A 15,128-nucleotide genomic window follows, 5' to 3' on the forward strand; every position below is an offset into this window, starting at 1 on the left:
TCGGCTCGCTGCGTGTGACACGGGGCAGGCTTTTTCCCCATGGGGTGCCCCGTGCCCTCGTTCCCCCCAGGGGTACCCCAATTCCCCCATCACCCCGTACCTCCATCACCCTGTACCCCCACTCCCCAGGACTGCCCCATTCCCCCATCACCCCGTACTGCCCTCACCTCATACCCCCATTCCCCTATCACCCCATTCCTCCATCACCCAGTACCCACATACCCTCATCATCCCATATCCCCTTTCCCCCATCACCCCACATCCCTGTACCCCCATCAACTTATTTCCCCAATTACCCCATAACCCCATCACCCCATCACTCCATTCCTCCAATCCCCCAAATCCCCCAAATCCCCCAAATCCCCCATTCCCTCATCATCCCTTTCCCTCATCACCCCATTCCCCCATACCTTCGTTCCCCCCGTTCCTCCCGTCATCCCATTGCTGCATTCTCCTGATGACCCCACATCCCTGTACCCCATCACCTCATTCCCCCAATTCCCCCATCACCCAATCAACCCATTCCCCCAATTCCCCCATCCCCCGTTTTCCCCATCCTCCCAATTCCTTCATTCTCCCATCACCCCATACCCCCAATTCCCTCGTGCCCCATATACCCCATACACCCCATACACCCCATACCCCATATACCCCTTATACCCTGTACTCCATATACCCCATATACCCTGTACCCCATACGCCCCATATGCCCTATACCCCATAACCCATACCCCATACACCCCATACCCCATACACCCCATATACCCCATACCCCATATACCCCATATAGCCCGTACTCCATATACCCCATATACCCTGTACCCCATACACCCCATACGACCCATATGCCCTATACCCCATACACCCCATAACCCATACCCCACACACCCCATACCCTACACACCCCATACCCCATACACCCCATACACCCCATACACCCCACACACCCCATACACCCCACACACCCCATACACCCCATACACCCCATACACCCCATACACCCTATAGCCCACCCCCTGTACCCCCATACCCCCACCCCCCATCCCCACACCTGCAGAGGGGCGGAGCCTCCCCAAGCCCCGCCCATCCCAAGCCCCGCCCACTCTCCCTCAAACCCCGCCCCCAACCCCCAAGCCCCTCCCCCTCTCCCCAAACCCCGCCCCCCTCCCCGCATAGCCCCTCCCCTTTTGCCCCAAGCCCCGCCCCCTCCCGCTCCCCACCCAATCAGCAGCCCGGGGGGCGGGGCCCCGGCGGCGCGGCCGGGTTAATGCCGGCGGCGGGGGCCGGCGGGCGGCACAGCGGGGCCGGGCCGGGGCCGGGCCGGGGCTGGCAGCGGGACGGGAGCGGGGCCGGGGCCGAGCCGAGCCGGGCCGGGCCGGGCCGGGCCGGGCCAGGCCATGGCGGCTCCGCCGCGCTCCTTCAGCGCCGCCGAGGTGCGGGCGCGCTGCGCGCAGGGCTCGTGCGTGGTGCGGTGCCGCCGGCGCCTGTACGACCTGAGCGCCTTCGTGCGCCTGCACCCCGGCGGCGAGCAGCTGCTGCGGCGCCGCGCCGGCACCGACGTGAGCGCGGCGCTGGACGGGCCCCCGCACCGGCACTCCGCCAACGCCCGCCGCTGGCTCGAGCAGTACTACCTGGGCGAGCTGCGGGACGACGAGGAGGAGGAGGAGGAAGGCTCCCGGCAGGTACTGGCGGTGGGGGTGCGCCGGGGCGGGGGGGGAGCTGTAGGGTGGCCGGGTTCAGGGAGTGCGGGGGAATTGGGGCTGGAGAGGGGGGCTGTGGGGCGCCCAGGGGTGCGGGGAGCTGCGTGGGGTCTGCAGGGTGCCCTGCGTCCAGGGAGCGTGGGGGCAGAGATGTGTGGGGTCTATGGGGTGTGCAGGGGTGTGGGGAGCTGTGTGGGGTCTACGGGGTGTCCTGTGCCCAGGGAGTATGGGAGTGGGGCTGTGTAGGGTCTATGGGGTGCCCTTGTGTCAAGGGAGTATGGGGGTGGAGCTGTATGGGGTCTGTACTGTGCCCAGGGGTGGAGGGAGCCGTGTGGGGTCTATTGAGTGCCCTGTGCGCAGGGAGTGCGGGGACAGAGCTGTATGGGGTCTACAGGGTGCCCGGAGGTGGGGGGAGCTGTGTGGGGTCTGCAGGGCACCCAGGTCCAGGGAGCATGGCAGTAGGGTTGTTTAGGGTCTATAGGGTGCCCTCCATCTAAGGAGTGTGGGGGCAGAGCTGCATGGGGTCTGCGGGGCACCCAGGCCCACAGAGCATGACACTACAACTGTATGGGGTCTATAGGGTGCCCTGTGAATGGGGAGCACAAGGGCAGAGCTGTATGGGGTCTGCGGTGCACCCCACACCCATGGTATATTGGGGCTGAGCTGTGTGGGATGCTCTGGGTCCCACCTCTAGGGGGTATGGGGTGCGGAGGGTTTGGGGGGGGTGTAGTTTCTATGGGGTCAGCACAGTGCTTGGGTCCAGGCTGTGTGGGTCTGTGGAGTTCGGGGTGTGTGAGGGGCAGGGTGCGCGCTGAGCACCCGACACACACGGCGCCAGAGGCGGACGCAGTGCAAAGGTCCAGGGCGTACGGGGCACACCCAGGCACCGGGGTGCTACTGACGCCAGCGGGGCTGGGATCCACGGGCCCAGAGGTGCGGGGGATCCAGGACAGGCTGACATGACACCACTGGGGTCCGGGCTGCTCGGGACCCTCCCGGCAGAGCAGGAAGCACCCGGAGATGCTCAGAGGAGAGCCAAGCCCCCAGTGCCAGCGCAGCGGGGTCGGTGACCGACGGCGCGTCCCCGCGCGCTGTTTGCTCGCGTCCCCTCCTCCCCGAGGGCGCAGCGCTTGGCCCCGCGCGGTGGCGGCCGCACAGACGGGGCTTTGTTCCGCGCCCGGTGCCGTGCTCGGCTCTTCCACCCTCGGATCCCGGCGGTGGCAACTCCTTTGTTGGGACACCGCCGCCTCCTCCCGCGCGCAACAAGCCCGACGGGTTCGGGTGCGCGGAGGTACTGGATGGACGAGTTCTGGCGCTGCCACCTGCTCCCAGGGGAGCGAGCGCCGTCGCCGCATGAACCCAAGGGTTGGTTTTTCGAGCAGGTGTATCCCTCCTGGGGTTTCGTGGGAGCCCACCGCTGGTGCCCCTCCAGTTGGAAGTCCTGCAGGAACCTGAGTTTATTAAACGGGAGCCCAGTGTGACTGCAGAGCGGGGTGGCCGGGTCCCCGTGGACACTCATGGCTCACCCCAGACCGAATCACTGAGCCCCAATTTGATTAAAAAAAAAAAAAACACGAAGCGCTGCACTTTGTTTTATCTATGCAAACAGAATAGAGAGGAGATCAAAGCACGGAGCGATAATTAGCCAAACTAGCCAGTGGATTTTAACAGCCTTGCTAGAGGGAAACCGGCTCGTGTAATTACCCCTCCAATTTGAGCAACGAGAGGCTTTCATCACAGCCTCCTCGGGGCTGCGTGACGCGGCCGTGAATCACCGCAAATCCCCTGTCCCTCGCCGCGGTGCCTGCACCGCTCCCACCGCGTGCGGGGCTGCGCTGCCCTCGCTCCCCTTCACAGCGTGAGCTCACCCCCACGTAGGTGCTCCACCGTTTGGAGGTGGTGTAATAAAATGTGGTGTGGTGGGTTTTGTTTTTTTCTTTTTACTGGGACAAGTCACCTTCCGAGGTCACCTTCCGCCTCCTCTTCATGGTTCTCAGTGTTGGTGGCACCGCGGCTCTCTGTGCGCTATTGGGATTGCCGTGCACAAAGCCCAGCTGGGGGCATGCTCACGGCCTCGCACCTCGGCCTCCGTTCATGCCGGGCTCTGTCCTGGGAGAGGCACAGGGAGGTGGCAGCAGTTCGTAGGTGTAACTTTCCCTCGGTTACATCAGGCCTCTCCTCTCGCAAGGCTTTCCTGGCAGGACCTGTTTTCTTGGAGACGAGTCAGAGGCGGCAGCATCACCTGCGGGCAGAGCGAGCCTCCTCCTCGTCCTCCTCCAGCTGCCATCAGGGCCAGGTTCCCTGGTGGCACCCGCACCACAGGGCTGTCCCCTGGCTTAGTGGCACTGGGGGCTTTGAGCCGCGGGGTGAAGAGCAGTGAGCCCTCCTCGGGGCAGCACCCATGGGTGCCGGCACTGGGCGAGACGGTGTCCGCGCAGGGTGAGGGGGCGGAGGTGACTCGGGCGAGGCCGGGCGCTGCGTCATGCAGAGTGATGGCGAGCACGTCGCCGGGGCTGTCACCCCGCCAGGGTGTCACTTGTGTCCTCCCTGTCTTTTTCGGAGTATCCTTGGAAAGCGGAGCCGCCCATGGCCAGCTGGGGAGCGATGCTCGGATGGGGGCGGAGGAATTTGAGGCATGTGGACGTTTCCGAGCCGGGAGGCGCGGCGCTGGGACACCGGCACCCTCTCTGCCGGTGTTGAGCTGACGATGTGCGTGTCAAGACTGGGATCCTTTATTTGAAGATGGATTTTCCACCAAAGCGCATGCAAGAAGGAGCACTAGAGCACTCTGGAGAACCCATAACTCAGCCAATTCCACCTGGATTTTGCGTTGTGTGGCTGAAAGAAGGAGCACACCAAGAGCGAAATATCAGTGGAGACCTTTCGAGATGGACAGAGGGAGGTGCATCAGCGTCTGGCTCCTGCTGCGCCAAAATTGCTGCCTGCCGCGGTCCTGCCAGGCTGGAAATGTCGGCTCCACTGCCCCGGGGCTGCCCAGCACGAGTCACCCGCTGGTTCCTCACCCTCTGGGACGAGGCTCACTGCACGCCTGGCCGGGAGGCGGGATGGGCGCCCGTCCCTCCAGGAGCGTCTGGTATCGGCAAACACTCCGGAGGCCCTGCGTCAGCGTCACGTGCGCCCGTCGGAGTAAAGTCCCGTCCGCCCCGCCACGGTGACGCTGCTCCTGCACGGTCCCCGCTGCCGGGGCCGTGTCACCTTCACCACATCCCCGCGGAGCTCGAGGGGACCGTCCCGTCCCTAAGGGGAAAAGTCCCATTGCCATCCACAAATGGAAAGCCTGGCGGGGCTGCCCGGCCGCGCCGTAGCCTGCTGGCTGGTTAATGGGTAACCCAAGGTGACGGAGCGGGGAAAAGGCACGTTTGGCACGTCCTGCCTGGGGAGCCAGGCCCGCGGGGGCACAAGCAGCCAGGGGCTCACGTGGGGACGCCACAAATTCCCCACCGGAGCAGGTGGAGCCATGGTTGGTCTCAGCACTCTGCTCCCCAGGGAGCTTCCTCCTCTTTCTCCATCCTTGCACCCAGAGGTCCCTCTGTGCCCGAGCATCCTGCTCACCGCGGTGCCCTCTCCAGCCAAAGCAGCCCAGCCCAGCTCAGCCCTGGCCCTGGGGGCTTGGGGTTCCTCAGGGACCCTGGCCAAAAACAGGCTTTCCCCGGGGAGCAGCGGGCTGTGGGCCAGGAGGAAGGGCGCTACGCGCACCAACCCAGCGATTCCTGCAGCGAGCCCGGCTGGCTCAGGACAGGATCACCAGGCTACAGGCAGGGGAAAAATGGTTGGGAAGGAACCTCTGCTTTGCCACCATGGGGAGCTGGGAAGCTCCACTCCTTGTTTTCCTGGCTCGTCATGCTGTACTGCCATGGGGATGCAGCCGAAACACAGGCTGAGCTCTGGGACGCGTTGCTCGCCCTCGTTCACAGTCACCACGCCGAGCCCCGCTGGCTGCCACCTCTCACCTCTGGGTTTTTCCTTCTCTTTGCAGAGCTGCCCCGAGACAGAGAAGCCAACAGATGCAGCAGCCCCGCCAGCGAGCCGGCTGGACCCCCGCTGTAAAACGGTGGACGTGGACAAGGTGAGGGGGCCGTGGGGTGGCTCCCCCGGGGGAGGCGATGGCTTTCTTTGACAGCAGCTCTGCCCTTCGACATGGGGCTGCCAAGCCACGCCTTGTGCTGTTTATTTTTATTATTATTATTTGTGTTTGTTTTTCCTCCTGACTGAGCAATAAGGGGTGCAGCGGCCGGGCAGGGTGAGCTCTGCTGCCTGCCCCGTCCCCAAGGTGCCTTTGGGTGTCCCTGCCTTTGGTTGCACCCCGTGGCTGCCGTACCAAGCACGGCCTCAGGGAGCACAGGGGACTGCTTTTATCTTGCAAAAGGATTTTTTTTTTTTTTTTGAGTGGCAAGGAGTCCTTCACCAACCCCTGTAAATATTTTGCCACTGATTGCCTTTTAAAGGGAATCTTCCCTTTGGCTGCATCCCAAACCAACTTTTTTGCCCTGAAATCTTCCTGGAGCGGGGTGTCTCTGTCTCCATCCCCACGTGGGCTGGGGTTGCCCATCTGGGTGGTCGCATCCATCCCTTCCTAGACCCCGCAGGCCAGGAGGAGACCCCAAAACCCACTGCAGCCCAGCTGGAGGCACGAAGCCTTCTTGCGTGACCACGTGCACGCGGCAGTGACTCGCATTTCCTTCCTTCCCCGTTCCCAAACCTTTTTCTGCCTCATTCATCGCTTCCTGGCACGCGGCAGCACTGCGTCCTCGCCGCAAGGAGAAAATTCCTCTTGTTTGGACAGCTCGCGGGGGGCAAGCCACGGTTATCGGGGCCGAACGCGGCATGGGGACAAAGTGCGTGGTGCTTGTGGGAGATAGCGCCGGGGCCAGCTCGCCGTGCAAGCATGGGAATCCCCGAAAGGGCACGGGTGCTGTGGTTTTACCCAGCTGGGCACTGCCACACCGGTCTCTCACTCCCCCTCCTCAAATGGAAAGGGGGAGAAAATACGATGGAAAGGGCTCGAGGGTTGAGATAAGGGAGAAAACTGGCCCTTATCCAACTTGGGGCAGCTTCTGGACTCTTCTCGCAGAGGCCGCCCCTGCAGCCCCCCTACCAAAACCTTGCCAGGTAAACCCAATGCTCTGGGTACGCGGGGCAGCGCTGGGGGCCGTGGAGGACCGCTCTGTTTGCCCCCCGCAGGACCTGGTGGACTGGCGGAAGCCCTTGCTGTGGCAGGTGGGCTACCTGGGGGAGAAGTACGACGAGTGGGTGCACCAGCCCGTGGACCGGCCCATCCGCCTCTTCCACTCGGATTTCCTCGAGTCCCTCTCCAAGACGGCGTGGTGAGTGCCCCGGGCGGTGATGGGGATGGGATGGGGTGGGATGTGGTGCTGACGTCTCCCCTCGCCCCACAGGTATGTGGTGTTCCTGGTGTGGACCCCTGTGGTGCTCTATCTCAGCTGGGTCAGCTACACGTCCCTCGCGCAGGGCAACACCAGGCTCTTCTCCTCCTTCACCACAGGTACGAGGCCCGCTGCCTCCCCGCTGGGAGGACGAGCACCCCGGAGCCTCCGCTCATCCCTTCTCCATCCCCAGCTTTCAACATGTGTCTGTGAGAGCAGCACCTGAGCCCCCAGCCCCATTTCCACCAGCATGTCCCCGGCACGAAGCCGCCTGCGCTGGTTCACAGCCCAAGCTCGCCTCCCTCCATCACCCCCTCCATCACCCCACCTCCCCTGTAAATATATTTTTTGGAGGTGGGGATCGGCACGCGGCCAGCCAGCCTTCCCTCCCCCTGCCTCCCTCTCCTCCATCCCCAAAATAAAGCCCTGCAGCTCGCCGCCGGGGTGTGTGCCCCCCCCTTTCCCGGGTGCTGACACCCACCGCAGCGCTGGCAGCGGGGCCGGGCGGCTGCGGCGAACAAACCCGGCTCTCAGCGCCGCCGGCCGCGCACAGTGCGGGGCTTGTTCGCCCCGAGCGCCTGCCCTTGAATCTGCCACTGTCTGCGCCCCCGGGAAGCAGGGGCGGGGGGCCGGGGGGGGCCGGGTGCTTTGTTGTTTGCCCGGCTCCCTCGCCGCAAGGTGCCACCCGGTGCCAGCTGCGCCCGCGCCGGCCCCCTCTCACCGACCTGCCCCGCTCAGCCCAGGTTTTGATAGCTTTTTTTGGTTGTTTTCCCGCCCTGCTTCCCTTCTACAAATCTCTTCCACGTTTGCCCGTGTGCTTTCAGATACAAAAAGGCTTCGCTGTGTTAGCCTAGGGCGCAACAAGCAGGAAATTTGGGCTGCACTGGCCGCATCCATGTGGCTGGGGCACAAGTGCTGCCAGCTGGTGGGCTTGAATTTTGGGATGTGCCCTCCCCGATTCCTCCTGGAGGAATCTGCCTCCGGCACCTTGCTGCTGAGAGGGTGTTCTGTCCAGCTGCCAAAACGCTCAGCTTTGGGGGGAATCTCACTAGCAAGAATGAACGGGATGATTTTTTTTTGCCAGCAAGGACGCAGGGCTTGTGGGCACCGAGAGGAGGAGGAGGTGGAAAAATGCTGTGCGGGGGAAAGCACACAACAGATCTGCTCCCTGCAGAACAAAACCGCAGCAGCAGCAGCGCTGTTCGGCCATCCCTGTGCCTGTCGGGTCCCTCCTGCTTGTTGGGGTGGGCAAAGCAGCTTTGTAAGGACCGGGGGGTGCCTCCAGCCCCGAGCGGCACCCGGCTGTTTTCCCAGAGAGTGGAAATTGATAGGAGTCAAACACGCGGGCTGCGTGCCGGGGGGAGGCAGAGCTTCCCCTGCGTGCCGATGTGAGCATGGCGCTGGATAAAAGCACCTGAAGCCCCCCCCCGCCTTGCTGACCGCTGCATGTCTCATTGTGTAGAGTACTCCATCCCCGTGCACAAATACTACTTCCCCTTCATCTTCCTCCTGGGGATGTTCCTGTGGTCCCTGCTAGAGTACCTCATCCACCGCTTTGTCTTCCACATGAAGCCACCCGCTAGCAACTACTATCTCATCACCCTGCACTTCTTGCTGCACGGGCAGCACCACAAGGTGAGCCGCTGCGCCTGCGCGGGGCCGTGGGAGCGGGGGCCCTGGCTCGGGCGCTGCCTGTCGCTGCGTGCTCCCCGTCACCCGCGGTGCCTTCGCCCCGAGCAAGCGGGGCCCTTGCCTAATGCCAGCGAGGGCTGCGAGAGCCTTGGGAGGCAGTGGGCTCCCTCTAGCCTCGCTGGAGGAAACGTCCCCCTTGTGCCAGGGACCCGTGAGCCGAAGCCACGGGGCTGCTCCAGGTGTCTCTGTGCGCTTGTGGGGGTGGTGCACCGCTGACTCTTCCCAAATCGGTGTCCTGGATGCATGGCTCGCATTCGGATGGAGTCAGCCCTGCAGGGTGGGTGCACGAGGGTGGCATTTGGGGTGAGCAAGGATCTCACCATCCTGCTTTTCCCCTCTTCCAGTCTCCCTTTGACAGCTCCCGCCTGGTCTTCCCCCCGGTGCCAGCGTCGCTGGTCATCGGCTTCTTCTACGGTGTCCTGCAGCTCCTGCTGCCCGAGGTGCTGGGGCTCTCCGTCTTCGTCGGGGGGCTCTGCGGCTACGTGGTGTACGACATGATGCACTACTACCTCCACTACGGCTCGCCGAAGAAAGGCACCTACCTGTACGGGCTGAAGGCGTACCACGTGAAGCACCACTTCGAACACCAAAAATCAGGTAGCGCCCCGGTGCCCTGCATGCACCCGCACCGCTCCGGCTTGTGAAACAGCGCAGAGGCTGGGGAAAAACAGCCGGGTTGGGCACAGGCACAGCCCTGAAATACTCACGGCAGGGGCTGGGATTTATCAGGGGGGTTGAAGCGCCCTGTGGGAGCCCCCTGTGTGCCCACCTTGGTGCCGTGGGGATGTCGGGTGGGGGCAGAGCTGCCAGGATGTGGCGCCCGTCTCCTCCTTGCGGGCGGCGTTGGCGGGTGCAGGGTGAGGCCCCGGGCTTCCCTCACTCTGCCCCAGCCCAGCACTTGCTCAACCTGCCCTTTGCCCGGTTTCCTAGGAGAAAGCGCCCCATCCTGATAAGTTATCGTCCCAGCCGCCTCCTTTTGTCCCTCTGCTCTTCCTCCTCGCCCTGGTTTGTCACCCCGGGGCTGGGTGGCGAGCCTCCCTCCCCAAAACGCCGGCACTCCTCTTCGTGGGGACGCTGCTGGTGCTGTCACCAGCCCAGCCCCGTGCTGGCTGCTCTGCTGTGTCCCTGCTGCGTGGGGCAGGGTCCTGCAAAGCTCCGGGTGTCACCAGCCCTGTCCTGGCTGCCAGTCTCGGTGGCGGTGGCAGCAGTTTGGTTAACGTTATCCCCAGCAGCAGTTTGGTTAACGTTATCCCCAGCAGCATTGGCAGCACCGTGGGCTGAGTGCTCTCTCCTCTTCCCTTTAGGCTTCGGCATCAGCACCCGCTTCTGGGATCGCCCCTTCCGGACGCTCATCCCTGAGGAGGAGACCTTCGAAAAAGAGGACTGACGGCCCTGGCTCTGTCCCTCTGGGCTGGTGTCCCTCCCCAGCCCTCGTTCCCGGGGGACACGGCACTGACCCCTCTCCGGAGCATCCCCACGGCGGCCCCAGCCTTGTCCCCAGCCTGCCCACGCTGCCGGGGGCAAGGCTGGAGCTCTGCCCCTCTCCTGTCCCCTGCCCACTGCCTCCAGCACCGCCGGGGGCTGCGTGGGGACCTTATCGTGCTGCTGAGGGTTTGCACCGTCCCTCCTCTTCCTCCCTGTCCCCCTTGGGGAGGCTGCGCCAGCTCCTCCGCGCTGCCGCCGGGGATGGGGGGCAAGGATGCGGGGAAGGGGCAGGAGGAGGCTGCGGGCACTGATGTGCGGGCAGCTCTGCGCCCAAAGGATGAAGTGCCCGGCGCCTTGAGCCCTCCTCCCTCTGCCCTGCACCTCGCCGGAGCCCCCCGACCCCCAGCCCTCGTGGGGTGCCCCCCCCAGATGCCCAACATGCTGCGGTTCTCCAAGCTCATACCCGGGGGCTTCTGTATCTTGGGTCACTGGGAGAGGGGAAGAAAACAAACAAACAAACAAAAAAAAAAACCACAAACAAACCAGCGCTGCCCCCTGGTTTTTGCCTTTTTCTAACCAGCGTGCCATATCTCTCTGCCAGATTTATCAAGTCCACTTTTTTTGTAGTCATCAGCAACTTGAAACCTAAACTCCAATGAATGGAATCGCTAAGAGATGCCTTTTTTTTCCTGATCCTGTGATTATTTTTTTTTCTAATGTTTACTGCGGATATTTAAAGGTTTGGAATAAAGTTATATGTAAAACTGTAGACACTACGACTGTAAATAAGCTGTATATTTTGAAAAATAAAACCCTTTAAAAAGGACCTGGCTCTGTGTGCTTGCAAAACGTAACCACGGGGTGCTGCGGTGTCCCCTGGGCACCCGTGGCTCGAGGTCGCGGTCCCTTGTCACTGCCTTCCCACCTCCCCGTGCTGACAAGAGCCGTGCCATAGAGCAGGGCCCCGCTTCCTGCTGCCGAGAGGGAGATGCTCCTTGCCCGGGGTGGCGAGGCCAGCGTGACAGCAGGCACTGGGGCGCTGGAGAGGTGTCAGGCTGAAATCCCCGACGTTGGGCAACGGGTGTCGTGTGTGACCTCGCGCTTCCGAAAATCGGCCTGCGAAGCTTCCTGCCCTTCCCGCAGAGGTTGAGCGTCGGTTCCTGTGCCTGCCGCTCGCTTCCTTTGATACTGGATGGAGCAGGGAGGGCTCGAGGCTGGGCTGGAAGCGGGGATGGGCACCGCTCCTCGCCCGGCATCCGTCACGCAGGGCTGGGATGCTCTGGAGGACCCTGTGCCCAGTGGTGAAAGCTCAGGGGGATGCAGAGCTGAGGCCGAGCACTTTGCAGCGCCCTTTGCATAGCGAAAGGAATTGAGACTGTAGAAAGTGCCATAATAGGGCACAGACACTTCACCCCGTTTCCCCAGTGCATTTTCTATAGGTGATCCCATCCTCCAGCACCCCAAACCCAGCGCAGGGGGAGCCGAGGGGCACCGTGTGCCTCGTCCCCCTCCTCCGTCAGCCGGAGCAGCTTTCCTGGAAGGGCGACGCTGCGCTGCGTTGCACAACGCTCCTTCCGCTGCCCGCAGCAGCTCAGGAGGGGGGAAAGCACCCTATAAATGCCCCTGTCCCTCAGTTCCTCCCCAGTCTGCAGAGGCGGCCGAGGAGGAAGCGAGCGGCGCGGAGCCAGGTAAACGGAGCTGGGCTTATTTTACCAAGCGGGGGAGCCTCTTCCTTGGGGGAGAGGGGAAAATAGGAAGAAGATGGGATGGGGAGAATGTGTGAAGGCTTTTATGGGGTGGGTGGTAATGCAGAGAAGCATCAGCTGGAAACGAGAACAGGTCTTTATGGCCGAAGGTGTACACACTGCGGGCAGGACCGGGGTGGTGTGGCGGCCGGGGGATGCTCCTTGGATGACCGCTGACCCTGCTCAGTGAGCAAGCTGGCTGGGCATGGCTACTTCTGCATTAATTTACAGAAAACTAGCCAAAATATCTCCTGCCGATGAGGCAATACGACTGTACCGATGCGTCTGTTCTCATGTGTGACGCCAGGTGAAGCAAAGGGAGCAAAGCAGCCGTGCAGCCGTAGGAGATAGAGGGGCTGTAGGAGCTCTGGAGGCCGCATGCCATGTTCGGGCTGTTCCTTCACAGTTAAGGCGTGGAAGAGCCAAATTCAGCCGACCTGCGAGCACTGCCGGGGGAGAACCTCCACCAGACACCGCTGTCCCGCGTCCCCAGAGGCCAAGCCCTCTGCTGCAAGCATGGACATCGTAGAGAGGGTCCTCTCCATAGCCCAGGTCATCCACAGCCAGTTCGAGCACGTGAAGTGCTGCAAGCACCAGTGCCAGCGCCTCGTGGAGCGCATCCAGATCCTGCTGGAGCCCGTGCGGATCCTGCAGGCTCAGCCGTGGTGGCACATCTCCCACCATGAAGAGCAAATGCTGAAGAAGCTGCTCCAGGCACTGGAGGAGGCGCAGAAGCTGGTGACGAAGTACAGCCAGGCCAGCTGGATCCAGAAGTTCCTGAGCGCCCGCAGCAGCGGCGAGGAGTTCGTCTGGGTGAACGAGAGCCTGGAGGACGTGGCCCAGGGGCTCTCGCTCCTGCTGCAGGCGGAGCAGAAGCAGGCTTTCCTGGCGGCCTTTCAGTCAAAGACCTGCCGCAGGCAGGACGCCGAGGATCTGAGGGATGACAGGGCTTTCCTGGACCAGGTGATTGCGAGTAAGTGTGCATTTGGCATCATTTCCCTGAGACATGAGCTCGGCAGCCCTCCCCAGCCCAGCTTTGGCCCGATGGCATCAGCTGGGCAAAGCCCAAAGGCTCTTGAAAGCAGGAGAAAAACTGACAGCACGTTCCTCCCACCCATCTCCATGCCTGTCCTTTGCCAGGTACCGAAGAGCCTGGAGATGGGGCCAGGGAGATCTACATGGACAGGCAGTGCATGGAGGACAAGGTGGACTGGATGCAAAGCGAGCTGAGCAAAATCGTGCGCGTGATGGACAGTAAGTCGGTGTTGCAAACCTCAGCACAGGGAGCTCTGCCCCTGCGCAACGCGTCCCTTCCCCTTTTAGAAAGACCGAACGCTGGCGTAAAATGCTCCGCCAAAACAACAAGCGGCCCCCAGCCCTGCCTAACCTGTCCCTTGTTCCCTCCTGTTGCGGTGGGAGCAGGTTTGAAGAAGGTCAATGTTGGTAAAAGAGAAGATATCACCGAGATCGAGAGGGACCAACTCACCTTCTACAGGCACCTGCAGGACACCGAGCGCTACGACCTCTATGAGGGAGAATATCTCAAGTACCCTGTTGCCATCAAAACCTTCAAGAGGCCACTGACCACCGACACGACGTGAGTTGTGGCGGGCTGGGGCGGCACGGGGCAGCAGGGAGGGTGGTACCGAGTGCCTCTCCTGGGCACCTCACCGTGCTGCCCCTTTCTGCAGGAAGGTGAGAGACATCTTCGAGAAGGAGATTCAGACCCTGAAGAAGTTCGAGTCTCCAAACATCCTGCGCATGTACGGGATCTGCATTGAGGAGAAAGGTAAGGGGAGGCATTAATGTCACCCTTTTGCCCCCCGATGCAAGCTGGTGGCAGATGGGATGAGGTGACACAAGGGGGGGAGCTCAAGGGGTTCACGGACTGCAGACTCTCACAGAGATGGGGCAGGTCCCAGCTGTAAAGCACTAATGCTTTACACCAGATCCCAAAAATTCAAAGACACCCGGCCAGTTCTGCCTGGCAGAGCCAGCACTGGCTTGCTGTGGTCGATGCAGACCCCGGGACCCCCTTGGCACAGGCTGCCAAAGCCTGGGCTGTGGCTGTCCTCGCTGGTGGCTGTGCCACTGGCATCCCAGGCCAGCTGCTGCCCAACAGCACCCTCAACAGGCATCTTTTTGCTCAGATGGAAGCCCCTGCTTCTCCATCGTCATGGAGTACTGCAAGCACGGGACGCTGCGGGAGGTGCTGACCAAGCAGCGGCATCTCTCCTGGGAGATCCGCATTCGGATGGCCCTGGGAGCCGCCAGGGGCCTTTACAGGTGAGCTTCTGCATCAGTCGGTGATTTAGTCCACTTGGTGACCCACAAATTGTGCTTGGGCCCCTGGTACCTCTTGGCAAGCGCTGGTATCCTGTTAGACCCCATTTCTACCACCTGGGATGCCTGGGACACTGGGATGGGAGGCTGGCGAAGAGGTAGGACATGGTTTCGATGCAGCAGTGCCCGTCTCCCCAGGGTCAGCGGCCCCTACATCTGCCCCAAAGCTTATAAAGGTCTGAAAGGGAGAAACCCTGTACCCTCTCCTCCCCAGCACCCATAGGGCAGCTTCAGGAGCACCCTACAGCATGGCCAGTTCTCCTTACGGGCCCTGCTCATCCACAAGGCTTGTTATTTTGTGGTGGGAGGGAGTCCAGAGGTGGGGATGGGTCTGTGACCGGCACGCGTTGCCCTTGGTTCTGGCCGGCTGCAGGTTGCACCAGACGGAGGAGAAGTCCCGACTGCACGGCTGCATCTGCAGTAACAAGTTCCTGGTGGCTGGAGATTACTGTGTGAAGGTAAGGACCACGCTTGGAGAAGCTCTGTGGAGTTTGGGCTATTTCTATGGACCTTTCCTCCCACCAACACAGAAGTGAATTGTGATAGCCCAGAATAACAACTGGGGGAGTCATCTCCCACTTACACCTCAGCTCACCATTTAGCTCTGTTTTATCACCAGCAGCATTATTTCTGAGCTCCAGGACAGGCTGAAGGTAGGGAGGTGAATCCCCTACCTCCACCTATAGTTTTACTCACAGAAAGAGCCGTGTGCTGGGCAGCACCTGTGGCTGCAGGCACCTTGTTCTGTTTTCTCCAGCTCGGGTCTGTCCTCAGCCATGCTGTAGGTTTCTGTACTGCACAGTGAGCAATGAGAGCAG

The 15,128-nt window shown here is 62.1% G+C and overlaps 2 protein-coding genes across 4 annotated transcripts in view; both read left to right on the top strand.

Moving 5' to 3' along the window:
* The first annotated feature begins 1,301 nt into the window (after window positions 1–1,301).
* On the top strand, window positions 1,302–11,048 carry FA2H (fatty acid 2-hydroxylase). Its single transcript, XM_083851564.1, has 7 exons — window positions 1,302–1,682; window positions 5,698–5,787; window positions 6,903–7,045; window positions 7,118–7,224; window positions 8,568–8,740; window positions 9,142–9,394; window positions 10,102–11,048. Exons 1-7 carry the CDS (start codon window positions 1,398–1,400, stop codon window positions 10,182–10,184), a joined length of 1,134 nt encoding a protein of 377 aa, XP_083707690.1. The 5' UTR covers window positions 1,302–1,397; the 3' UTR covers window positions 10,185–11,048.
* A 143-nt stretch (window positions 11,049–11,191) lies between these two features.
* The window catches only part of RFWD3 (ring finger and WD repeat domain 3), a 29,885-nt gene continuing 25,948 nt past the window's right edge, over window positions 11,192–15,128 (top strand). For 2 of the 3 annotated variants that reach the window (XM_083851562.1, XM_083851563.1), the window contains exons 1-7: window positions 11,192–11,910; window positions 12,275–12,940; window positions 13,108–13,221; window positions 13,390–13,564; window positions 13,659–13,756; window positions 14,118–14,253; window positions 14,684–14,768. In XM_083851562.1, the coding sequence (XP_083707688.1) occupies window positions 12,346–12,940; window positions 13,108–13,221; window positions 13,390–13,564; window positions 13,659–13,756; window positions 14,118–14,253; window positions 14,684–14,768 (1,203 nt within the window). In that variant the 5' untranslated portion in view covers window positions 11,192–11,910; window positions 12,275–12,345. The remainder of the gene's footprint in view (window positions 11,911–12,274; window positions 12,941–13,107; window positions 13,222–13,389; window positions 13,565–13,658; window positions 13,757–14,117; window positions 14,254–14,683; window positions 14,769–15,128) is intronic. The other variant, XM_083851555.1, reaches the window with a different exon arrangement.

The sequence above is a fragment of the Anser anser genome (assembly GCF_964211835.1).
Source record: "Anser anser genome assembly, chromosome: 11".
NCBI lineage: Eukaryota > Metazoa > Chordata > Aves > Anseriformes > Anatidae > Anser > Anser anser.

Coding starts and splice junctions, on each gene's coding strand:
- FA2H (XM_083851564.1), top strand. CDS start 1,398: ATGGCGGCTCCGCCGCGCTCCTTCAGCGCCGCCGAGGTGCGGGCGCGC. Junction 5,788..6,902: donor AAACGGTGGACGTGGACAAG/GTGAGGGGGCCG, acceptor TGCCCCCCGCAG/GACCTGGTGGACTGGCGGAA. Junction 7,225..8,567: donor CTTCTCCTCCTTCACCACAG/GTACGAGGCCCG, acceptor CTCATTGTGTAG/AGTACTCCATCCCCGTGCAC.